This window comes from Chinchilla lanigera, unplaced genomic scaffold (assembly GCF_000276665.1).
Source record: "Chinchilla lanigera isolate Chin_1 unplaced genomic scaffold, ChiLan1.0 scaffold00076, whole genome shotgun sequence".
In the NCBI taxonomy this organism is placed as follows: Eukaryota; Metazoa; Chordata; class Mammalia; order Rodentia; family Chinchillidae; genus Chinchilla; species Chinchilla lanigera.
Genome location: NW_004955477.1, coordinates 457,313 through 483,449, shown reverse-complemented (window position 1 = coordinate 483,449; position 26,137 = coordinate 457,313). Strand labels below are relative to the sequence as shown.

Sequence of the window (26,137 nt, the reverse complement as noted above, 5' to 3'; positions counted from 1 at the left end):
AAAAAAAAAAAAAAAAAAAAAAGAATTGAAGTTGGAGGAGGAGCTGACCACGGAAGCAAGGTGCAGACCATGGAGGGTGCTGAAGAGCATTGTGGGTGTGCAAAGTCTCTAAAGCAGGAAGGCACCGTACGGGCCAAGAGTTGACAGGTGACCTGTGTCTTTGGAGAACATCATGCACGGAGGGGTGGCAGTTTATGGCCCTGCAAGGGGTTTGACAAGCAATGGAAAGTGGACACCGACTTTAGTCACAGAAGGGCCATAACCTAGGCTTTTCTGCAAGGAAGGGCAATGAGGGAAAATACGGGAGGGGAAGGAAAAGGAGAAAAAAAGACCTGACGTTCAGGTTTCTGGTTTGACCGCCTGGGGAGATGAAGAGCCCCGCGCTGGGCTGGGAAGGCTGGGGTAGGACTATGTCTGTCTGAATGTACAGTTTTGGTTTTGTTCCCATTTTTTGCTCATTTCTGTTTTTGTTTTGGCAGCATCAGGGGGTGATGCTGGGGATAGCTGGCAAGCACTCTTATCACAGAGCTGTTGCTGAGCTGCTTTTGAGAGGACGAAGGTTATTTAGGAGCTCTATCCTAGACATGGCAAGTCTGAGCTTAATCCAAGAGAAGACACAAAGCTGGATAAGGATGTTACTAACATGGACATAAATGAGGCTGCTGTTAACACATACTATTATTTAAATCCATGGGCATAGAGGAGACGTATTTTTCTCGCAGAGAAAAAACAGAGAAATAAAGACTAGCTGGGCCAAAGGCTTGAGGATTCCTCCATAGCTTATGGTCTTGAGACAGGGGACATGGGTCCTAGCCCTACAACAGCTTTCTGCACAACATATCACCAGTTTGTATGAAGTTTTATTGGAACACTGATTTATGTGCTGTCCACAGTTGTTTTTGTACTATAACCACAGAGTTCATGTTCACAGAACCCAAAAAGTTACCATCTGACCCTTTACAGAAGGACTTGCTGACCCCTTGATTTAAACCATCCAGAGGACTCAATTTCCTTATCGGTAAAACTCACCCTCACGGGACTAATGAATATACTACTTCTCTAATGAAAATGCCTGGCACACAAAGACAACACACAGAAGTTTCTACTGATTGTAAGTCGACTCAGCAAGGCTAAATGAAAAAGCTTTTCTCTCCTGGCATTGATGCTGAGACATCCAGCTCTGTTTCCACATTTGGCAACACCAAACAGCACCCACCTACTCTCCAGAAACAACTGCTAACAAGAACTCATAAATATAAACAGAACCAGTGTCATCCAAGCTATCACACCCAACACAGAATGAGTGCTTGACAGCAGTTCTGACTCAGCTGCCTGCACACAACTGGTCTCCTCCAGCTCCTCCCCCGATCTGGAACAAAGGCATGAGTCCAAGAACAACTGGTTTTCATGGAACAATTGTTTACAATGCCTAAGTCTTCATCGTCAATCTAAAGGGGGTAAGGATGGAATTGTTATACATCTTTTGCTTACCCTCAGTGCTGCCCTAGCTCTGGTAATCCATCTGGCAGGAGCAGCCAATCACAGTACAGGCTAAAGCAGTCTCCTAGGCAACCAACAATATAGCCACAGAAACAGGCTGTAGACAGGAGAAAGAAACACAAGGACAGGGATGGGAGGGTCGAGGAGAAAAGTGACCCAGAATCCCCTGAACCTGATGTAACACCTGTCTGCAGAATCACCTCAATCAATACCAGAGTCCTAACTACCTACCCTACCAGCATGAAGTACCCTGTCTCAAGGCCTCAGCAGAAAGGGCTCCAAAGGGCTCCTTCAGACACCTGGGAGCTGCCTGGAAGACCTCAACACATTCTTGCCTTCAGCCTCCCCTGACCCAACCCATAGAGAATATCTCCAGGAACGCCCCACACGGAAACTGGTTAAGGGCCAGAATCCCTAAGTACCTAAACGCAGCACTCCAGGGCCAGGCTGGAGCTATCTAGGAATAAAGATGGGGGAAAAGGCACCCACAGGGAGCCTCCGGAACTCAAATTCCCCCTCCCATTCAACAAATAACTTGTCAGCTTATTCAATTTTGGGGGGGAAAAGACTGTCCAACAATAGCATCAAGTAAAACCTGCTTCCAGGAACTCAGAAACTGGCTGTAGTCAACATCAGGAATACTGTCTTTTAAGGTAAATGACTTAGCCAAGGGTCATCTCAAGAAATCAGGCTTTAAAAATGATCCAGTTAGGGGGCTGGGGATTTAGCTCAGCGGCAGAAGCGCCTGCCTGGCAAGCGCAAGGTCGTGAGTTCGGTTCCCGGTACCGGAGAAAAACCAAAACCAAAAAAAAATAATAATGATAAAAATAAAAATAAAAATGATCCAGTTAGGTAAGGCTAAAGAAAGATTCCAGCTGGACCCCCAGCCACCTATCTGGTCTCCTGAATGACTGAGAAGCGTGATTCTGAGGCACAGAGATCTCTGCTTCTGGAGTTATCTGGCACTTTTCATCCTCTCAAGACTTTACAGGTGCACTGCCTCACCTCTGAGAAACACTTTGAGGCACGTGTACAAGATAAAAATCATGGACTGTCCACAGCTCACAGGCTAAACAGAGGTGGCCAGGAAACACACAAGAGATGGAAGGAAACAGAGCCCCGTTTTCCGGTCTATGACCACAGCTGGGTAGGGAGCTCCAAGCCTCTCCATCTAGTGAGGCAGTGCCCAAGATTTCTCTGTCCGGGCCACTCTCCCTGTCATCTGCTTCTGATCCTGCCTACTTCTCATGTCCCAGCCCAAACTCATCAACTTTCCCCCAACGAACGCCTAATCCAGTTTTCACATCTCAGCCAAAGCTACTTCTTTCTCTTAGTCACCATAATATAAGTACTATGAATAGAGTGTCTTGGCTCCCCTCCATTCACTGCTGGACCACTGCCCTCTGACAAAGGGAAAAGAAACTTGCAACCTGAAAGATACCTGGGACGAGTTCGTGTTCTCTAAAATTGAAGAATGAATTTTAGGAACAACAGAGGTTAAGAGCAGAATGTATTTATTGAGGGAAAGAAAGCTTCTGTCTGACAGAGAGACAGAAGGGGGCTCCAGTGGGTTGCCTAGGAACCTGTCTTTTCTAGGGATTTTTATAGAGCAAACCCTTGAGGTGAGGCAGGTCCAAGGTGGGAAACATGAGAACTCCCCAAGTGAGCATGAGGTGGCACAAAACTATGGTCAACCAATAAGATCACAAGTGTAATTGTTCAGGTAAAATTAATTAAATCGGGATCAAATGAGAAGCGAGTCACGTAGCAAGTGGACACGAATACAGAATAGGAGCTTTTCCTGTAGAGGGTTGGGTTAGTGACTCTTCCTGGCTTTCGAGGTCTGGCCCGCAGAGGAAGTGCTGTCTCTCCCATAGTTGCAAGGTATCTTGTCTTCCATACTGGCTCCTTTGAGGGCCTAGCCCTGTCTGCCTAATATTTCTATCTACTCAGTTGCCTACACCTCTACACCCCTGCAACTGAACAATGCTCCAGTGTCAACCCCTCCTCCAGCCTAGTGCTAAGGCTTACAACCTGGAGGCAGAGATTAAAAAACAAACAAACAAACAAAAAAACAAAGACCCTTTTTGCCTCCCCTGGAAAATTCCAAAATTCCAAACCAAGATAGCAAGCATACCAGACCTGCCCCCAGGACCTGCTGTAACTTTTCCTCAAATGGGGCTCACTGAAGGTTCATCCACATGGACTGCATCTCATAAATCCAATTATAGCAGAGTAAACTGTGGGAAAGATATAGCTGACATGACTCGGCACCCTGTCAATCGTGCTCTACAAGACCCAATGGCTGGTGCCCCAGAACCAGCGCGACATTGTGAACCTCTACATCTTATCCCCCCCAGCACTTGTGCCATTTTCTTCTTGTAGCACGGGCCCACCCACTCTGAACATACTATTGCCTTAATAAACTTCGATGCTTCTTCCTTACTATCACATGCCACATCCAGTTCTTTCTTAGTCATACACAAAAAACCTAGGAACCTGTCCTGGATCTCATCACACATGGTAACACCTAAACACCATAACACCTAACAGCATAAAACTCTCACTGTGTATGTGCCCCTGTCTTTACTCTTCCCTCTGCCAGTGCCTCAGTCACCAGAGCCTGGTGCTTCATTTCCCCTCATTTCTTTCCTACTCCCTCTGGCCTCTCTGTTTTGATCCTTGTGGATTCACAGAGCTGAGGCTTTCTACATTTGCAGTTTGTTTTTTAGAGCCACGGCACGTGTTCACCAAAGAGAGGTGCACCATCTAGCGGCCTGCACTGTAACAAAACCACCCTACTGGCTCTCAGATGACAATGGCTCCCCAGGCTCTCTGTGGCTGGGGCACAGTAATCTGGAGAAAGCCAGGAGAGACTCTGGGACAGGATCTCCAACCATACAAATGACAAAGTATTTAATGCTGCTTCAATTACTAGAAGCAAAGCCCCGAGGATTACCCAGGAAGAAGGATGAAGAGCAGACTAATCAATACTTAAAGACCACATTTAGTCAAGTATTTCCTGTCCCTTTCCTGTGCTAGTTCCCCCACCTCTACAGAGAAATCGAGGTTTTCAAAGCTGGGGATTGTAGCTCAGCGGTGGCATGCTTGCTTAGCATGCCAGCAGCCCTGGGTTCAATCTCAGAACACTGAAATGAAATCAGGGTTTTCACGTGGAATTAGTCTTCTCCTTGCTACCCATTTTTGATCTGGAAACGGCTAGAGTCGTTATCAGAATTTCTTTCCCAGGCAAGAAAAGAGGCAGTTAGAAAAGTTGAAAGCAGTTTCTCAGGGACCTGGATGGAGAGGAAAACAAATAGCTCAAGAGTTCCCCAGTTCTGACCTCCCCACATCACCTGGGCATTTTCTACTCCTGGTTAAAACAGAGATTCTGATTCAGCTGGTCTGGGGCAGGGCCTGAGAGTCTGCATGCCTAACAGGCCTCAGAGAACTGATGCTGCAGTTTATGAAACACCTGGCAGGAACAAGGGACTGGTGACTTTGAACCTTCATCCCCTGCCCCACCCCACCCCCCACCCTACCAGCCTTCCTGTCCTCCTCCCTCCTCAGCTTACTGCTTGCCTATACAGACCTATGCTGTTATTTGGATTACAGAAGATGTGCAAAGGCACCCCATGCAGAAATCTGAAAGAAAGACATGTTAAAACAGACAGACAAAAAATCCTACAGTCACTTCCAAATCTTCTTGATTCCACTCTTCCACGGTCCCCTATAAGCCTGTCTCTCATCACAGAAAGACACTTAGATTCCAGGCATCAGAAGCTCCAACTGTCAGCAGGTAAGCAGCCCTTGTTGGCTCCATTCCTGCAGCCCTGACGGCATCATCTTACAATGGCAGCTCTTTGCTGCCATGGGCTGCTGCACTGTCTCTTGTATTATTCATGTGTGCGCATTTTTAGGTGCATGGAAATACATGCTGTTATGAAAGACTTGAGCTTGTGTAGAAAAGAGGCACTCCCTAATACGTTTTTAAAAACTCTAGACTGGAAAGGACCACATCTGTAGCAGAAGAGCAAGTCCCAGTTAGTTGGTAAGGTTGGCACTGCCCCAAACATTTCCCTTCTCCAATTTTTTACAACAAACATGTTAGGGGACAGAAGGAAGGATTTTGTGAACGAATAAATATACTGTTTTAAAGATTACATTCAGAGACATTTCATAAGCACCAGTTCCTATGAGAGAAGCCACAGGCAGGTAGGTATGTATGGACCCAATCAACCATGAAAATATTTGATGATCAGCTTCCATCCAAATGCAGCCCTGAGTTGTACTTAAACATCACTATCTCCATAGGGCAGAACCTTAAGGGTCTTTATCCAAAAAGGCAACATCTACCTAACTGAATCTCAGCAGACTCAGCCCTCTGCAAAGAGAACACAGGCCATTTTTAAACGGAGAAAGAGAGCAGAGATGTTAGGGACTGGTGGGCTAAAGAGCACATTTTCCCAAACATATGGTCACATTATCCTTTCAGAGTATCTTAAGTGCTTTGTGGGGCGGGGGTATGAAATGCAGTAGCTGTCGAGCTGGTGCCTGTCACTGATTAACTGATTTCCAGCTTAGCGACGTCTAAAACAGTGGCTGAAATTGTTCTTTCCTGCTTAGGCTAAAGTCCTGCAGCGCAGCAGGCAGGTACACGCGCCTAACAATCCTGCTCACCTGAATGGGAGGCAGGACAGCAGAGCACAAAGCTGATGACATAAAACAAAACAAAACAAAACAAAAACCCTGCAACTTCATTGTAAGATGATACCTTCCTGAGTGACAGAAATAAAGACAAACGATGAGTGCACACCTGCTCCTAAAAATGATTCACCGCTCAAAGCCGGGCCTGGAAAACCATGCGGCTCAGCCCGGCATTACATCACCACAAGGGGCCAGTTCCTCACTGAAGCCCCGGTGTGAGGACCAGGAAGGTCTGAAGACCCCTGTGGGCCCCTATCCCTACTGCAACATACAGACCAGTCCTTGCTATCTTTTAATCCACACATCAAAGACTTCTAAGAACCCACAGCTTTGCCACTCCCACCCTCAAGTCCCCAGAAATGTGCTCTGAAACATATTCTTTTCTTTGGAAAAGGAGAACAGATCTGAGTCGCCTGGGAAAGTCCACTGTGGACACCAGCCTGACTTGCTGAAATGTGACCCGGTGGGCAGACCTAGCCAATAAGCCCCATCCTCAAACATGCCTGGGTAGGGATAATGGAGACAACCATAACAGAAATGGAAATTCTAATAAACACTTATCCAGCACAAAGGCCACTTCTGAGCACATTAGCTCTGTGGTTTAGAGAAAAGATCGGATTCCTGGATCGATGCATAGTCAAGGGCTGCCTCCACCAATGACAAGGCTGTTGGGCTGTCTTTACTAATAATAGCAGGCAGCCTTGTTCAGTGTTCACCACAGCGAGTACCCGGGTGATGCTTAGGCTAACTGGACTCTGTGTCCACCAGTAGCTCCCGTCCATCTGTCCATCCATGCAGCAGCTGCCCATAGACTAGTCTGTCGCCGTGGGCACGGAGCTACCACACTGGCAGGCTCTTCCTTAGGAGGAGGCCTTCATTGCTTCCTGGCTGTTCCTTTGCAGGAAATACCACTGTGTTTAGGGGGGTGCAGAAGAAAAGATGCTGATAGAGCAAGAGGCCCCCAACCCCGCATTCCACTGCTGAACAACCAAAACCGAATCAGGGGCTTAGTTCCGCTCCCGGCACTATCTTGGGGCTGCCAGATGCCCATTTCAGCCAGAGGACAAAATGCTAGCAGCAGCGGCCACCAGGTAAAGCCGTGCAAGGCTCCCTTGAAGACCAGGCCAGCCCAGACTCCAGCTGCACTGGCATCAGAAGAAACATTCTAACAAAGCCGGGCAGGCTCTCCTCCTCCCCGGGGGACTCTGGGCGGCCGGGCGCAGCACTTACATGGCCTCGGAAACCTCCTGGTTCAGGTCGAGGGATGGGGCTGGCTGCAGGGACTGCGACCCTCCCATCCTCGCTGCGCCCTGGCGTGCAGGCTAGCCGCAGGCAGGGCCAGCGTCCTGGCGCGGTTCCTCCAGCTGGGAGCCCGGGGCGGGCCGGCCGGCGGCCCGGGTTACTGCACTGCAGATGGGAGCAGCTATTGGCATCCGTGGCGGCGGCGGCGGCGGCTGCTGGAAGCTGCGGCTCGCGGCCCAAGCCGGGCCCGGGGGGGCGAGCGCCGAGGAAGTGTGTGCGCGAGTGCAGCCGGCGCGCGCCTAGGTGTGCGCGTGAGTGTGGCCGGCGCGCGCAGGTCTGCCCGGGGCGCGCGAGCGTGAGCGTGAGCGCGAGTGCCAGTGTGGTCTGAATGGATCTATCTTAACGCCCTGGCAGCCCCGCTCCTGTGTAGGACACGATGATGTCATCACCACTGAGCAGCCCAGACTCCAGCATCTTCACAAAGCTCGAGGCTGGCTCCGGAAACAGGGCGGGGGAGGCAAGACGAAGACCCTCCCTCTCCACGCTCATCAAGCCCGGGCCTCGCCTGCCTCCCCCGCCCGGTACCACCCCCATTGTGTGGTTTTGAGATGCAAATACTGTACGCGTCAGGGTGGGAAGCCAGGGGCCCCAGGAAGTAGAGGTGTTGTGATTAGGGCAGCTGACCCTCGGGTGTGGAGGGTGGTTTTCCTTCGGCTCCTACATCCCTCCAGGAAGAAGGAAATGGTCTCTCCCGTCCCAGGGTCGGGTCGGCTGGAGAGACAGGTAAACAGACTGCCGTAAGAAGCCAGGACTGCACGTCTCGAGCTCTGCTGGCCAGCCCAGGCTGTGGAGGAACTAAGGAGTGTCCCAGGGGGAGTCTCCTGTCTTAGCTCCTCCCACACAGGAAGCCAAGGCCTCCAAGAATGCCACCTTTTTCCCCCAAAGTCTGCAAGGTTTGGGGCAGGCAGGGAAGGGGACACATGCCTAGGCATAGGGCACGGGGTCTGCAATACCATCTTTGGCCACGAGGGTGTTCTCCACGCAGACAAGCCCTACATACACCCTCACCCTAAACAAACGGGCTGGGCAAGCTGCCTTGCCCACCTCAGGCCCCACATGCAACAACAGGAGTGTCAGGGAGAAAGGCAGCTTGTGGTGACATACATGGACTTATCTGCCATTCCAAGCACAGGCCAGCCTGCAAACCCAAGCCCAGTTCCCTACGGGGAAGGGGCCAGATCCCCTCCCCTGGCTCTGAAACCCTCAAGGTTCAAGCTCTGGGGCCTTCTCATGGAAGGCAATCGGAGGATTCCTCTCCTTTTGGGCTCAGAAGTTTGGGGGCACAGTTGGGGACCAGACCCTCTCTCCTGCTCCAGACTGAGCACAACCTCTTTCTGAGCTCTAAGAACAGACTCACTACTGTATTCAAATGGGACCACCCAGGGGTAAATTGAAGATTTTGAGACCAAATCTTTCATATTTTCATATCACCATTTCTTCATCCATGGGGCAGTTGGCCTAAAATGCATCTAAATTATGGCCAAAAGAAAAATCAAATCAAAGTAACACTGCTCAAAGCATTTTAAAACCTCCTTCAGTACAGTAAACCTGTGGCCAAGGATATTTGAATGGTGTCTCAGTCACCTTCTCATGGATGAGACGTAAGATTGGGCCCTCACAATTTAAATAAAAAGAGGCTTATTTTGGCTCATGTTTCAGCCCAAGGTCCACTGGCTCCAGGGCAGCACGCATGGCAGGGGGCATAGCCTGAGAAAAGTTGCTCACATCATGGTAGCCAGGAAGCAGAGAGCAAAGGGAGGGGCCAGGGGAGGAAGCTGAACCTGTCCAAGTCACACCCCTAGTGACTGGCCTCTTTGAACAAGGCCCCATTTGCTAATATCACATTTAGCTACAGTGCCCCCATGATTTAACTGCCTTTCTTTTTTTCTTATGAGTGCATTTTATTTTTTTATCTTTTTTTATTTGAAAGAAAATAAAAAAACAATAAAATGATACAAAAATAAAAAAACAATAAAATAAGATGATAGGAAATTAACGACAGTTATTATATTGCATATTGTTATCTTCAAAGTAGTTGTTCAGATTACCAGATATAGGCATGTAAGACTGATCAAACAATAGAAGCACTAACTGTTCCTTTCAGTGAACTAACAGAAATTAGCAGTACAATTACCTTAGCTACTATATATATTCCTTCCTTCTTTCTCCTTTCCCCCTCCCAGTTGTTCTTTCCTTTTGAGCAGTTTCTTTCCCCTTCACAACATCTATTGTACGTTTTGGATCTTATTTACACTTTCAGTTTCTTACACTAGGGGACAATCAATTGCCTTTCAAAAGCCTTGCCTAGGAGTGCATGAAGCTTCAGGGGAACATCCAGATATGAACTACAGCAGATGGGCACATTTGGAGTTGCCACTTGCAATGTTAGGGTAGCCTAGAGCTTCACGGGGGCTGACTTTCCTCTATTCATATTTAACACCAGTGTTCAACAAAACACCAGCCTATCAAAATTATTTCCCAGAGCTTAGCAACATGAAATTTCCCAGAGACACTAAGAGGGTTTACTCTTGCATTTATATGAAAATAGCTCACGACTATGTCACTCTCACAGGGAAAGTCACTGTCAGGGGGTGGCGTGACAAGCCCTGCTCTAAAAAACACCTCCCGGGAAGGCATCACTCGCTGTCAGTGCTCGGTGTCATTTGGTGGCAAACTGTGCAGCCTATCACCATTCTTAGTAGGTTCATTTCTGTGTCAGAAAACAGGCCTCTCTGGCTCCATCTGCAGTTAAGAGCCCAAAGAACCCTACCACGTGGAGCTAAAAAAAACTCATAAACAATCATCTAGACTGTTAATATTTTGAGGAACACAACCTTTTCCCCGGGCACCTAGGGAATGGCTTTCAGCCAAGCATGGCACTAGGAAAATATTTGGGGGTTGGAGGGAGTAATGAGGAACCATAATTAGAACTTGTCTCCTGGGTTTTGTTTTTTGCATAACATGCAAAATCACACATCAAAATGTTCTTACCCCTTAGTAGATAGGGGGTTTGCTGCAATAATGAGAGGGTTTTAAAATGAGACCAGAGTTCAAATCCTGACTTCTCCCTCCATAGCTGAGGGGCCTTGAGCCAACTTCTTAACAGTATGAGCCTCTATTTCCTCAGCTGGCAAAGGAGAAAGCGTATCTACTTTGCAAGGGCATTGCACAAATTAAATATTATCAATGAAATTCTTTTTTTTTCCCTTTTGTTTTCCTTTTTGGTACCGGGAATTAAACTCACAACCTCGAGCTTGCCAGGCAGGCGCTGTGCTGCTGAGCTATATCCCCAGCCCCTAATACTATCTATGAAAGCAGAGGACCATGTTAGTACCCTAAATTTAATGCTAGAAGGAAATAAAGTATCATTAAAGTCAAGGGCTTTTACTTAGAATCTTAACAACCAAAACCTTACGACATAGTGACATATTACTTAAAGGGAAGCTGACATCATCTCACCAATAAAAAAAAAAAAAAACCATGGCCAAGAACCAAGGCAGAAACAAACAGAACTTGGGCACCTTTGAGGTCAGTGCAACTAAAACCAATGCAACCAGTAATGTGATGCAAATGTATTATTAGTTTGTGTGATTTCTCCTATAAAAAGAGCCTCTCAGACTCTCAATTTAAACTTTTTGATGCTGACTTTACTCGCAATTTAAAATAAACTTGGTTATTTAGCCTTCAGAAAATGCAAAGCAGAAGAAAATAAAGAAGAAAAGGGATGTGCTAGGACATGAATGCTTATGCCTCCCTCCAATTCATCTTTTGAAGCCCTATCCCCCAGCGGAATGGTATTTGGAAGTAGGGCCTCTGGGAGGTGATCAGACATTAGACAAAGTCATGAAGGAGGTCCCCCAGGATGGAGTTAATGTCCTTACATAAAATTTTCCCCACCCCTGTGAAGCTTGTAAGCTCACCTGGAGCCTGACCATGCTGGAACCCTGGTCTTGGACTCTCGGCCTCATAAACTATGAAAAATAGATGTTTACTGTTTTAGTCATCCAGGATATGGTATTTTTGTTACAGCAACCTGAATTAAGACCAGATACACTGATAGTACCAGGAACAACAGCAAAAGACAGAAAAACCAGTAAGTCAGACCAAGGAAACCCCCAAAACAGCTCAGGGCCACTGAAGTAGCTTAGATTCACAGGCCTTACAGAGGCACACACTGCTGCTGGGTTATAGTTCCCACAATCGCTATTCGCACACACCCCACTCCTGCCTATCTGACTGCCTCCCCTTCTTCCTTCCCTGTCCCACACCCAAATTCACCCTGTGAGGGTTAAATCATGGATATGTGCAATAAGGAAGCACTGATTAATCTAAAAGCATTGGGGCTGGGGATTTAGCTCAGCGGCAAAGCACCTGCCTGGCAAGTGCAAGGTCGTGAGTTCAGTTCCTGGTACCGGAAGAAAAACAAAACAAAACAAAACAAATCTAAAAGCATTAAAATGCAGGCAGTTAGCATGCCAATCACTCTTTCCCGTATTTATTACAACACGCACTGGGCCAGGCTGGGGTTCAGCCCACAGTGTCCACAACAACAGTTATCTGGAGAGGGACTGGGGATTTAGCTCAGTGGCAAAGCGCCTGCCTGGCAAGTGCAAGGTCATGAGTTTGATTCCTGGTACTGGAAGAAAAGACAAAAAAAAAAAGAAAAAAGAAAAAAACCAGTTATCTGGAGAGTCCACACAGGCTACTCTTCACTACTGCTTACCCCCGACCTTCACATCCCCGGCTGCTCCTCCCTTCCTCTCCACCCCATTCCCAGCCCTGTCCCCAGTTGGCTACTCTGTGAAGGACAGAGGCTTCTCCCATAGAGCATGTTCTTTCCTGATCACACCAGTGGTGCCCACCACTTCTAAGCCTGGCACTAATGAGACCCTGACCCCAATCAGCCCCTCTACAGGCCTTTGCAGCATAGCACGTGCAGTCTAGGGCCCTGAAGGCATGCTAAGGCCATGCCGATGGCCTCCACCACAGCTTGTCTTTCTAATGTCCCAAGACACATTAGAAACCTGGATAAATCAAGGGAAAAAAAAGCATCATTTCTAAAACAGCCATTCAACATGCATTAGTGCACCTGTTATGTGCTGTGGCCTGTACCTGGAGACTCAGATGAATCTATTCTCACACTGCTTACTGGCAGATACCAGGAAGATCGGCAAGCCTGACAGATTCCTGCAACCAAGAGATAAACTCGGTGGTGCAAGCCCTTGGCTCCCACAAAAGTGCAAGGGTCTGAGACACAGTTAATGACCAGTAATTGGAAACACCTTGACACCCCAAGAAAAACACATTTAAGCAGCTCCACCTTGGCCTCCAATTTTAGGGCAGACTCCAGTTGCCATAGTAGCGAGACTCTAGGAGCACGACTAGAGGCCCCCTGAGCTGCTAATTAGCCCAAGCACATGCTAAAGGAAAGTAGGTCAGATGGAAGAAAAGCCCATCCAGAGAATTTAACGATGTAAATACAGGTGGAGAACAGGACTGGGTATGGTCCTGTTCCTTCAAGCCCTTGGCCTTCCCGCTCAGCACACAGTGTCAGGCAGCGGGTAAGAATCCCCAGACCTTCTCTCTAGGGAGCCCCTTTACACGCACTCCAGGCTGAGACGGTGCCAGTGCTGCCCACTCACTGCTCAATCCCCTGCCTGAGTCCAGTCCCACGTCACGCAACTGTGCCCTGTACTTTCTGATCCCCCACGCGCTGCACTCAGCACATGCACTACCTGCCTGAAATTCTGGGAGCTGGGAAGCCATGTGGCCCACGTCTAGCACATGTACACCTGAGCAGGGGACTGCAGAGAAGGGCAGCCACAGGGACAGTCCCTGGCTGCAAGTCAGGAAAAGCAAGTTGCTGGGCTTTTTCCACCCAGGTTTTACAGACCCACGGTCCTCTTTCCTGGACTTTGACAGGCATGCTTTCCTATCTCTCAGCCTTGCTCCAAAAGCTTCAAACCTTGTCCCCTATCTTCAGGCAGAAGTTTCAATTCTTCCTCCTGGATTTGATCCTGTCACTTGTCCCATTCCTGCATTTAAGCCCAGCCAGGATCATCAGTCTGACTTTACCTCCAAGAAGGTACTAGTTCCCCAAATCCACCATCTGTCTTATTTCTTCCTAAACATTATGGCCCCCCTACTATCCAGCTCCTGGAAGGGTTCTTCTTCACACAGAGTCTAGACTTTTTTTCCCTTTCTCATAACAGCCAGCTCTGGCACTACCTTGCCTTGCTAGTCTCAGGTTATCTGTATGTCTGTGTCCTGTCCCCATTCTCCAGCCATGAATGGTGTCCACAAACATACACTGAAGAAGACTTGGGGGCATGGGGGATGCTTTCAATCTTACAGGAAAGGGTAGAAACATGGTGTGTGGCCGGGTGTGGTGGCACACGCCTGTAATCCCAGCACTCAGGAGGCTGAGGCAGGAGGATCGTTGTGAGTTCAAGACCAGCCTGGGCTACAAAGTGAGCTCAAGGACCCTGTCTCAAAAAGACAAGAAAAGAAAGAAACACGGCGAGCTCCTTTATTTCTGGTGCACGAGTATTCTCTACATCTCTTACACACCAGCATTACATCTCACACTCACCATAGGGAGGCTCAGTGGTTTTTCTGGGCTAAACACAAGCTCAGATGAAAGTCATCTTTTCCAGAAAGTGCTCTCATTTTCTCCTTGGAAAGAGCGGATGTGTCTGTGCCTCCCTTACCACCTGCTCCACATTCACATCTGGGACCTGTCAAAGTTCTCTGCGGGCATGGACCGCTCTACACGTCAAGGAGAAAGCATCCTTTTAATTCCCTTAAGGCAGAAGCTGAAGGTTCAAGATTTTGCCACTAGACCTAAGGAAACCCAAAATGTGCAAGAAAAGAAGCTGGTCAAAAAAAGATAAGCCTTCTTTTATTTTAAAATGGAGAACTCATGATATCATCTTTGTAGCTATAGGAAGGAAGGGTGGGAAGGAGAAAGGGAGGAAGGAAAGCAAGCAGGTTGTTGACCCTGAAAATCCCAGAGCTGTGCAAATAGTTCAGTCAATGTGAAGTCACATGTCATATGAAAAAGAAATCAGCAACACAAATTCCACACAAGGCTTAACGAGATTCTCAAAATCCTTTTCTTACCAAATTAGTTCAGCTTGTTGGAGATGGAAATGGTAGGCAACACTCTTTAAGGTAACATTTTAGAAAATGTACCCTAATGTTATGGCTGTGCCTGGGTGTTCCCCCAAAGCCTCATGCAGTCATGGGGGCTGCTTTTCGGAGGTGGCTGAATGTAGAGTTTGTGACGGACTCATTGTCTAGTGGTAGGATTATGGTGTGAGTGCTGCACCACCCTAGGCTGGGAGGCCTACATACAATATAAGATGGAGAGAGTCTTCTCTTGTGCTTCTCCCTTTTTGCTCTTGTTGCTTTTGCTGTCTTCCACCACTGTGAACTACTGCTCTTCTGCCATGTGCCACCCTCCCTGGGAGCCAGCTGATTATGGACTGAAACCTCCACAAACTGTGAGCTAAATAAACCTTTCCTTCCTAATTTTAGGTGTCAGGTATTTTGTCTCAACAAGAGAAAAGTAACCAAGACACCTATCTAACAACAAAAGGATGTCAGCTTGCTATCCAAGGGAGCTAAAAGAAAAGCAAACAGAAGAAGTAGATGAAAGCAGGAAGTTAGCCTGCGAGAACTCACCTAAGCCCTTGCTGGCACAGGCCGCAAGTCTGGTTTGAAATTTCCCAGCAGCCAAAGACAAAAGGCAATAATGATGATCAACTACACTACCCCTAAAATCCAGCAGATTAAATAAAAACAGAACAAGATCACTCCACAGGTGAGCAGCTTTTCTTACAACTGACATTCTTAACATGCTCTCTCCTGCAGGTCTTTTTTTTTTCTTTTTTTGGTACCAGGAATTGAACTCAGGACTTGCGCTTGCCAGGGAGGTACTTGTGTCACTGAGCTATATCCCTGGCCCCATCTCTTTTGCCAGGGAACTGGACATATACAATGGATGATGTCTGCAAAAATATCCTTCACCAATCCAGTATTCGATTTTATACGGCCGCTTCAGCAAGCTAATCGGGAGCTACCAGTAATCAGCAACATCAGAAAACTACAAAGTTACTAGGGAGTGTATGTCTAGAGTCCCCAGCCTGCACTCAGGAGCCCCATCATCTGTGTCTCCATGGTAACAAGGTTACATATGAGGAAGTGAAGGGCAGCTTTAGGAGTATTCACCAACAAAACCCCTAATAATCTTGGTTATCCTTTAAATACCCCTGTTGGCTTCTCAGGTCTTTCCAATCAGTCCCTGTTTTTGTTTTGCAGTACTGGAGATTCAAATCAGGGTCTTCACGCTGAGGTACACCCTTGGCCCTTTCTATGTTTTATTTTGAGACAGAGTCTCGCTAAATTACAAAGTTACCCAGTTTGGGCTGGAACTCACCATCCTCTTGCCTCCCCTTCCCAGAGTTCTGGGATTAAGGGCATCACCACTACACCCCAGGCCCAATCAGACTTGCTGATTGTTGAGGCACATATACAATGCCACCAATCAACAGACAAAGCCAGCAGGTCACGGTGGCTCATGTTTCTAATTTCAGCACTCTGGGAGTCTGAGGCAGGAGGATGGTGAGTTCTATCCCAGCCTGGGCAACTTAGCAAGATCCTGTCTCAAAATAACAAAGGACTGGGGATATAGCTCAGTGTGAAGGCCCTGGGTTCAATCTTTAGTACCACTAAAAAAATAAAAAAATTTAAAAAAAAAATAAAATAAGCAAAACTGCAGGCTGGGCAGAAAATGCAAGATGTCACGAAATCAATGAACGTGATCCTGATGAATGGCTCAAAACCCACCTGAAGCCAATAAAAAGTACAGCCTGGCAGAGTCAGAGCTCTGAGCAACTGGAGAAGAGACACCCACCAGGGTAGTATGGGAAGGTGGCTTCCAAACAGAGACAAGCATGAAAGAGCAGAGATGTTCCCAAACTGTTTATGGGAAAGTGCCTCTGTGGGGCTGCAAAAGTCAAGTGTGAAGTACAAAATACACAACCCTGAGACTTCAGCAGAAAAATATGGCCCACATTCCTTGTTTGCTCTAAGTATTAACATATGGTTATCATTAAAGTCTGCGTTTTGTTACACATAAAGTAATTTTCATGAATTTTATTTCTTCTTTTAAGATGAAGTCTCAAATGTTTTCTCCAACTATTAACCATTAAAACTTCAACTCCAGTGGATGCATTTTAAGTGCTAAACAATTTTGCTAGACCCTCCCCCATTCCTATAACTGCCTTAATAACTTGGATTTAAAATCATAGGCAAAACAAACAGGGTGGCCCCAGGCAGGCATTTGGCCAAATAATATCCAAGCCTCCAGAATTCAGGCTCCTACTTAGAAATAAAGTTTTATTCTAAACCTAAAAAGAGAGGAAGGACTCACCTGGGCCAGGTAATTGCTTCTGTCTAGGATTAAAAATATGACCAGGGTACATCATCTTCCTTCTCAGGAAACTATTTTCAGGAAGAACAGAAAACTCCTTAGGCACTATGAAGAGGTTTTGGTTCTTGTTAACAGAGCTTTAATACTGTATTTGGTTTGAAATGAACGTTGATGTGTTAAGTGGCTGAGTTCCTCTAGAGCTTAAACTTAGGGGTTTTAGAGGCTATTTTGTACTAGGAATAAAAGGCTTTTTAAGAAGAACACTGGGTGTAAACAGAGATGGGATTTCCCAGCTGCCAAAATGGACGCAAAGCTGGTTTCTCCCGCCCGACTGGAGAAACGGGTTGAGAGTACCAGCCTGCCCATCTGGAGGGCCCCAGGGAGCGAGGTGCCCCTCCGGGTGGAAAGGCTTCCCAGAGGAACACGCAGAACAGCCAACTGGTCCTCGTCTTACACCTAGCAGTACTGTGACTGCCCTGACCTCTTCACCAGGCCGCCCCTCCTCGGCTGCTGTGGGGTGGATTTTTTTCCAGGCCTTCCAAGCCATCAACACAGCCTGACACTGGCTGTCCTACTTGGGAGCAGGGCAGTGTGAACCAGGCACTGAAGCCAGGAACTGCTGACTCAAGGCTCCACGAAGGAACACAAATCCAGAACACTGGCCCTGAAATAGCATCTGTGAACATCTATAGATAGTGCATCTTCTGCGGGCAGAGTGAGTGAATGAGTACGTCAGCATGGGTGTGTGTGTGTGTGTGTGTGTGTGTGTGCGCGCGCGCGCGCGCGCGCTCACATGTGCTAACAACCCCTAAAAATATCTCCCTCTTTCCACCCCAGAGGCCTTGTCTGCCCCCTGCCTGCCTGTGGCTGGTTGCAAACTAGCACGTAACTATCTGAGGATAGGAGTTTCTCCCCTGTGTACTCAGATCCTTCGTTTTTGCACATGTAAAAACAATTGTTCCAAGACCTCAGACAGACTTGAGTCCTGCCTCACCCCGCTGACCTTCTAGAAATCCTGAGAGACCCCTGGACACACACATAACCAGGTTTCCTACCAGCACGCAGGGTTACCTTCTTTTATATACTTGCTATCTGTCGTATCTCCTTAAACTACAAAGCCAGAAAGACATGAAGGGTTCCTGCTTTACATGAGCGTCCCACTGGGCAGTGCCACCCTGCCTGAGGAACAGATCTCAACATGGTGTGCTCTTTCATTCTGGCAGGGAACACAATGAGCCTAGAGCCTCATGCTCCAGTCGCTGACCTCCTCAAGGTCCCCTGGGTTTTGTTTTGTGGTTTGGGGAGGAAAGTACATGGGGTGCTGAGCACCAGGGTTTGGATTAAACTCTTCCTCAGATGCTTAAGTCAAAAAAGGCTAATGGACAATGGAGGAAATGTTTCATTCACCTTGAGGTAGGATAGAAAAAATAAAAGCTAGAAAGGAAATGAAAATTATAACTATGAATTGTACTTTTAAGAAGACTACGACTGCCAAGACCCAAGACACGCTCAAAACCACCCAGGTGGTCCATATCACACGCCCTTGGTTAATTTAGGCTCTTTTTCTTCCAGACCCATCATACCCACAATTCCAGGAATACTGAAAGACCATACATTGGCTTAATTGAGAAAGTAAAGAGCAGGAAGCTGATCCTAAGATGAAGAAACAGGTTGAGAAAATTCAAAGAATATTTAAATTATCCATCTGAAAAAAAATGAAAGGCTAAGCTCATACCTATAAAACAGGCCAGTAGAGTTCTGGTGGGTGGACCACATTTTCCTGGGGTTCCAACCTCTCAAGTGAAATATAAATATTTCCAGTTCTGGGAAATAGCATGCTCCCCCCGCCCCTCTCTCGGCCCACACTCCACTTCTTTGAGTGTGTACTTTTGAATTCCATCCTAATAAAACCCTTCCTCTGCCTCTTACCGACCAGCCCTGAAAATTCCTTTTCTGTAGGAGTTGGCGAACTTGCACACCTATTCTATGGGTAGGGTGGGTTAGGTTCCTAGTCTCAGCTCCGAGAACCTCTTTGAACCCTGTTCAGTGATAGCCTGAATCCTTAAGCTGGCTCTGAGAGGTTCCTCAAGCCTCTGTGCCTCAGGGTTACCTGTGCAATGGAATACCAACTGTGTCTCCTCCACAGCAGGGAAGTCCTGGAGTTTCAGTGAGATGGTTCTTCGCACAGAAGGCCCAGCACACTGCAAGTACTCAAGACACACAGCTCTGCAGCTGCTCTGTGAAAAAGGAAGAAACCACTTTGGGCTGGGGAGGACTCAGTGGCCCTGCTTCTGTGATTCTCACAGCATCTTTGGGACACTAAGCCTAGAGCTCACAGTCAGGTGGGATAGCTGAAGGTCAGCAGGCTTCCAGCAATTGTTGGCTTTGCCCTTAGAGATTGTGACCTTGGCCAAGGTGCTGGCTGCAGTATTCCCACCTATAAAATGGGTACAATCAAAATATTGCTTGTCAGGGCTGTTATGGACATTAAGGAGGTGCTGGTATAGAGTACTGGATGACAGTCAGCTGCTGTCATAAGGAGTAAGAAAGCTCTTGCTGGGGCTGGGGATTTAGCTCAGCGGCAAAAGCGCCTGCCTGGCAAGCGCAAGGTCGTGAGTTCGGTTCCTGGTACCGGAAAAAAAACAAAAGAAAAAAGAAAGCTCTTGCCACTTTGTGAAGCTCCAGAGAGAACCTGAAACTCAATTCTAGCCACAGCCTGGAAGGCTGCCCCACCCTTCCTTTCTGTATCCCTTTGTTCAGCAGGGCACAAAAGCCATCCTGAGTCCTGCCTAGCAGAGCTGCAACAGGGTACTGTTCACAGCGAAGGAGGGTGGAGGACGGCCCAGCCCACACACCCCACTATGTCTCTCTGCACAGACGTCTCAGTCTCTGCTGGCAGAGGCTCCACAGGTTCCACATGCCAACCTAGGAACAAGTCTTTCCTCTTGGAACTAAGCTAGCTCTGTGCATCAGGGAATACTGTCATTGATTGAGCTGTCAACCAACATTTTGTGTAGAATAAACAAACAGAATAGAATGGAATGGAGGGATATAATAAAATGGAAAAGCAATGCATCCCACCTAGTAAGGGGAGTTCTGTGCTGATCATAAGCGTCTATGTGTGTGTGTTGTGGACCGGACACCATGTGAAACTCCCTATGGTTAGGCAAAGCGGCCCTGGGCAGGTTGTGGTCTCAAACCTGGAAGACTTCCCTCTTTTGTTTGTTTCTTTGCTTATTTTAATGCCTGAAGGTCAAAGCTGAAATCTTCCATGCCTTTTAAAAAAATCTGCTTTTGTTCATTGTCTTGAGGCAGGCTCCTGTAAAACCCAAGACAATGACATTAGATGAGATGAGTATTTAGACACAGAGTGGGCGTCAGGGCATGGCCCCAAAGAGCCACCCATCCTTTGCCTCAGAGCTCAGAAGAATATATCAGGGTTTCCATGCTGGTAGAAGTATATGGGAAGTCACACTGTCTGGCCCTGAGCCCCAGTCTTGGGCACCATGGGGAAGCAATGCTGGTGCCAACCGCAAGGCCTGGGGTGACTTGTCTTGACAGCCCCTGCCAAATCACAGCCCAACCGGGGAGTCACTCTGAGTGTCAGCTGTGTCCGCGGGTTCACTTCTACACCTGGCGTCTGGCCTGCACAGCACAGTTGCTCCACAGACATTTGTGAGTGAATGAATGAAAAAGTGAATGAGTGAATGAGCCAAGAATCAGACTCAGATCCTCTCCACCCCAAGGCCACTGCCCTATGCAGGCCACCAACACTCCTGCTCAGACCACATGGTCTCACCTCCAGCCCCTCCTCTCTATCCTGACCACCAGAAGTATTTTCCAAAAGCCAAATTCCACCCTGACTCTCTCCTGGAAAGAGAACATGAGTTTCCTTTCATTTCTTGGCCCCCAGCACTTCCCAACAGTCTGCCTGCCTGGCCCTCCAAATCTGATGACCACCTACCACTGTGGCGCTAAGCTGCTGCTCTGCACATGTCCTTGACGCCTGCACTCCATGCCTCCAGCTTCTCCCTGACCTGCTGCCTGGATCTGCTGGGCCACTGCACACCCCCAAGCCGAGGCATAGCAGTCCCCTTCCCCGAACAGCCTTTGCCCTTCTTCACTCTCATCAAACTTATTTGTGCTACAAAACCCAATGGAGATGCTGCCTCCACCAGGAAGACTTTCCAGCTTCTCCAGGCAGAGCTAGGTGCTTCTGTTCTCAACATAGTGGAGAGTTTAGCATGTTGCATTATGCTATGTCTGCTTACAGAACAACCGTCTGTGTCTGCTTCTTTTTCTCTGGCACCACTGGAAGTTTGGGGAGCCAAAGCTCATTAAATGCCTCCTCCTCGTCAAGTACAAAGCTACTTCTTCACCTGTATTTTACGAGCTACATTTTAAAGATGGTACGCTGTGGCTCAGAGAGCCGTGAAACTTGTCCGATACATACAGCTCATAAATGGGCCGAGGGCCATGTCATTCCAACTTTATGCTCCTTCTCCTGTACCACATCATACAAGGGTACGGCACAGAGTCCACCCAGCAGGTATCTGCTGAGTGGATGGCGGGTAGATGGAGGGATGAAGGGCAGAAGGATGGACAGATAGATCAAAGAGTGAAAGCAAAGCACAAGAGAGCACCAGAGAGCACAGCCGGACCCCACTGGACCCAAGCACTCATCACTTCCTTCCCACTCCTGACAGCAGCCTGTGGCTTCACCTCAGGAGCCAAAGGATTATAGAAACTCTCTCACCAGCCAAAGGCAGCAGCGCTTAGGCCAATGGAGTCCAGAGCTAAGTATGCTCTGGCGAGAACATTGTGTTCTTCCTCTTCCCTGGGGCCCTGCCTCTGCTCCTCCCCTGGTTTGGGGTTGTATTTCTCCACCTCCTTTGGGCCTTCAGTGCTTAGGCCTTCTCCTAGCAACCTCCTTCCCACTCCTCCAGCTGGCTCTGAGGCCTCAAGGGCTCGGAGACGCACAACACAGACTAAGACCTGGCACTGGGCAGCCACACAGGGGTACAGGGTGGGTTTCTGGCCTCAGTTGTCCCCATCCAGGCCATGAAGCAGCCTACACTGTCCCAGGACCTTCCAGCCCTACCCTCCCTGATTCTTCCAATCTCCATTACGCCATCTGCTTCTTGCTGAGCCCGCTCAGGGTTGGCTTCCCTTCCAAGCTGCTCCAGGGCCTTGAGACTCCAGCCCAGGCGGTCACAAGACTGAAGCTTCACAGCTTCCCCAGCTGTGCTCCACTGAGCAGGGCGAACTCCATTTCCAGTCCCTCGGGGGACAGGGAATGAGTCACAGAGCTGGGATCCTGAGCCCTCACTCTCTCCCACACCAGACAGAGGAGGCCACTTTCTACTTGACTCCTGGAGAGTGAACAATGCCTCCCTCTGCTCCCAGCCTGGAGCTCCTGGGACACACACCCAGTGGGACGAAGCACCCAGCAGCACAGGTCCATATTCAGGGGACTGAGCCAGAGGCAAGAAACTAGGATCGGACTGCCTGCGCTTGTCGCATTAGCAGGTGATGTTGGGATGTTCGTGCCTAGTCTGCCTTGGAACAAGTGGATCTTAGGGCAGAAGAATGACTGGAACCTGGTACCAGATATACCTCATCTGGAGTGCAAGGTCAAGTCCACACAGACTCTCAGCCCCAACAACCCAACACCTTTCCTTGGCAAGACAGGGCAGATCATCCAGACTGGCTATGGTTTGAATATGGTTGATCCCACCCACTGCCCAAAATCATGCAGGAGTTTAATACCCAAAGCCATGCATTAATGGCTCTTAAGAGGATGGAAACTTAATCTGACTGTGGTGTTTGGAAGTGAAACCTTTGGGAGGTGACAAGGTTTAGGTAAGTTCATTAGAGTGAGGTCCCATAACTGAATCCTAGTGACTTTATAAGAAGAGGGACAGAAACCGGACACACAAAGTCATGCGTACTCCTTGTCTCTTCCCATGTAATGCAAGAGCTTGGGAACAACAGAGCATGCAACCTGCTGTTTGGACTTTCAGCCTCCAAAACCATGAGCTAAATAAACCTCTTTTCTTTATAAAGTCAGCCTGCCTCAGGTATTTCATTACAGTAATAAAAAGAAATTAATAAAGGACCCTGCCTACAAAATAAACTGCTGAGGCTGGGCACCAGCAAAAGACCTGTAAATACAAAGACGTGCAGTGTTTTTCAAGGGGTCTATGTCTCTAGCTTAGGGGAGAGGTGGGAAAAAGGTCTCTACTCTTCCTCCCCTGCCAGGAAAAGCTCTCAAACCTTTGGGGAGCATTGGTAGAAAGTTGAGGGCCATTCAGAGCAGGCTGCCCAAGGCAGGCAAGGACACTTCACCAGAAAGCCTAATGATGAAGCCCACAATACATCCCTGGGCCGGGGCTCAAGGCAGCATCCCTCAAGGACTGTCATTCCCTAGGCTTCCAGCAGCGGCAGTGAAGCAGCTTTCTTTTCCCTCCGAGAAGCTCAACTGCCGCTTGCAACTCATTTCTTCCAGATCTATCTAGGCAGCACTAGGCAAGGTTTTCAAGTTACCAATTCCTAAGGGTCAACTATCCCCAGCAGGGAGACTGGGAGCCCAGGACAAGAAGGACATTGCTTGGGCTCTCATGTCACCTGGCCCAGGTGTCAATGCACCAGGCTCTTTGACACAAGCCCATGAGATCAGCTGAGACTGCCTTGGAGTGAACAAAGGCTTTGGGCTTGTACTCCTGGAAATTCTTATCAGACTCTTTGCAAGACCTCTCTACAGATCCCCAAACAGCACTAGAAGGGTTGGCTCAGCTACTGATCACACACAGTCTCCAGGGGAGCATCTGGAGGAGACAGAGGTCTACCAGAGGGCTGGCCACAGCAGTGGATGACCTCCCTCCCAAGACAGGTTCCTTTCTTCAGGTGAGTTTTGGCCTAAGAATGTGCAGCCTCCCCTTTCTCTCAAATTGCATGTGTTCTGCCCGGGACACACCACCTAATGAGTACCAACAGGCATGAGAAAGGGGGTCATGAAAGTCCTGGAGAAAAGCCATTTGCCTGGAACTGTGGGATTGTGTCAGCCATACCACACCATCCATGAGAAACAGGAGGCTGTGCAAAGCCGCCCCATGTGCTTGTAAGAACTGTGCATCTGTCAATCGAATAAGATGAGCCCAGGGCACCACCAGGGCCCTCCAAGCCCAAAGAGGGAAGACAAAGCCACAGATGCAGGAACACTGTGGCCGGCCATCTGTGCATGATAAAGACACACAGAAGATAGCCAGCTCCAGGAACAGAATCTCTGCTAGAAACGGGAACCAAAGGGGATGAATCTCTACATCACATGATCATGAGGACCCAGACTCTGGCTCGGCTGGGTGAACAGCAATTTCCATTTCAGCGAGATGAAAAGTCCATCTGTGCATTGTTGAAACTTGCACTGAAAACCACCAGAGACCCATCAAGGGGGAAAGATACGATTTTCTTGGACCCCTGGATCCTGGGCACCACCCAATGACTAGAAGCAGCAGGGACAGAGCAGAGCTGGAGGCTATGCTTTACTAAAGTAGATGGAGACACAGCTGTCCCCGACTCTGTCCAGCTGGGAACCTCAGGGCATGGGGACGTGGAGGGAGCAGTTAGAGCTGGGTGCAGGAGAGCAGCTGGGTGAAATTATGAAACCTGCCCTGCCTTATCAGGGAGCCAGGGAGGTCGTTTAAAAATGCAAATCTGATCACACTGCTGCCCTGCCACGGGGCTTCTGGACACACTTCAAAGAAAGCTAGAGGAGCCAGTGGCCAAAGCTGTAGCAATCTGCACAATAAAATGTAGTACTGGATTATAGCCCGAAGTATTAGATACATGCCCATGAGTCCACACTGATATAAATAAATGATTGAATAAATAAATGGAGAAGAAGAAAAAAATTCATGCACAGGAACTATAAATAATTCAGGTAGGTGTTCCTCCCTAACAGAGAGGCATAGCTCCCCGAGCAGACATGGGACTACATACAGTCACTTGTCCAGGGACTGCAGGATGGGGAAGGGGAATCGAGCAGAGAAACCCACAGACACCACCTCAGCCCAGCAACCCAGATCAACACCAACAGCTATAAGTCCCACTGATCGGCAGGGGCCCCATTAGGATGTGATAAAATGGCACTTTGCCCTGTGCTCTTCCTCCCGAAACTCATAACCCCAGGCTAAGCATGAGAACAACATCAGACGAGGAGCCTCCTACCAGACAGGCACTGCTCGAAACTGTGAAAGCAGGAGAACAAAGGCAAGTCTGCAGAACTGCCACAGCCAAGAGGCACCTAAGGAGACTAAATGGCACATGGGATGTGGTGTCTTAGAGGATAGCCCGGAACAGAGAAAGGATATTAGAAAGAAAAGGAAATCATTAAGATAATGTATCAGTATGTGTTCATTTAATTGTACCAAATTACCACATTTTTGTTAAAATGTTAACAGAGGAAATCACGTACCTGGATAAAGAGGAACTTTCCACACTATCTTCTCCGTTATTTTCCATAAACCTAAATTGTACTTTGAAAAATTAATTTTTTTTTCCCGGTACCGGGAATCGAACTCACGACCTTGCACTTGCCAGGCAGGCGCTATGCCGCTGAGCTAAATCCCCAGCCCCTGAAAAATTAATTTTAAAAAACTCCTACCAAAGGAAACAAAAACTGAGCCCCTAATCCTTACCACGGTCCACCATATCCAAGGGCCTGGCCCTGCACGCTGGGCCACCTTTACTCCCTCCCTCTCCCGGCTCCAGCCACAATGCAGGCATCTTCAGTTTGACATCCCTGTCCAAGCTTCTCTGTTCTCAGGGCCCTCACACAGGCTATTCCTCCCCCTGACAACATCTACTCTCTCCCCAGAGGCCTTAGTCCAGGTCTACTTAGACATCGCATTCTCCAGAGCCTCCCTAGCTGTTCAGGCTAAGTGAGGCGCCGGTTCCGACCACCCAGCTGCTCTCTTGCACCCAGCTCTAACTGCTCCCTCCAGGTCTATCTTCTCCAGTGGACTACAAAGTTCCACGCAGGCAGGGCAGTGAACACTTTCTGGATGTCTGTGTCCTTCCCTAGCATAGTGCTGGGTCCAGAGCAGCCCAGGTCCATGCTGGTGAGCATTCACATACATAAATGAATGAGATTCAGAAGCCACCCAAGCAGAGAATAGGAAATAAACAGCCCAG

General features: G+C 48.3%; 1 protein-coding gene across 12 annotated transcripts in view; it reads right to left on the bottom strand.

The window, feature by feature from the left end:
• The window catches only part of Tacc2 (transforming, acidic coiled-coil containing protein 2), a 213,111-nt gene that overhangs the window by 68,651 nt on the left and 118,323 nt on the right, over positions 1–26,137 (bottom strand). Inside the window, exon 1 of one of the 12 annotated variants that reach the window (XM_005401930.2) lies at positions 7,438–7,833. The exons of the other annotated variants lie outside the window; for them this stretch is intronic. Coding sequence (XP_005401987.1) covers positions 7,438–7,505 — 68 coding nt within the window. The 5' untranslated portion in view covers positions 7,506–7,833. Of the gene's footprint in view, positions 1–7,437; positions 7,834–26,137 lie in introns of those variants that run through there. 12 annotated transcript variants of the gene reach the window in all.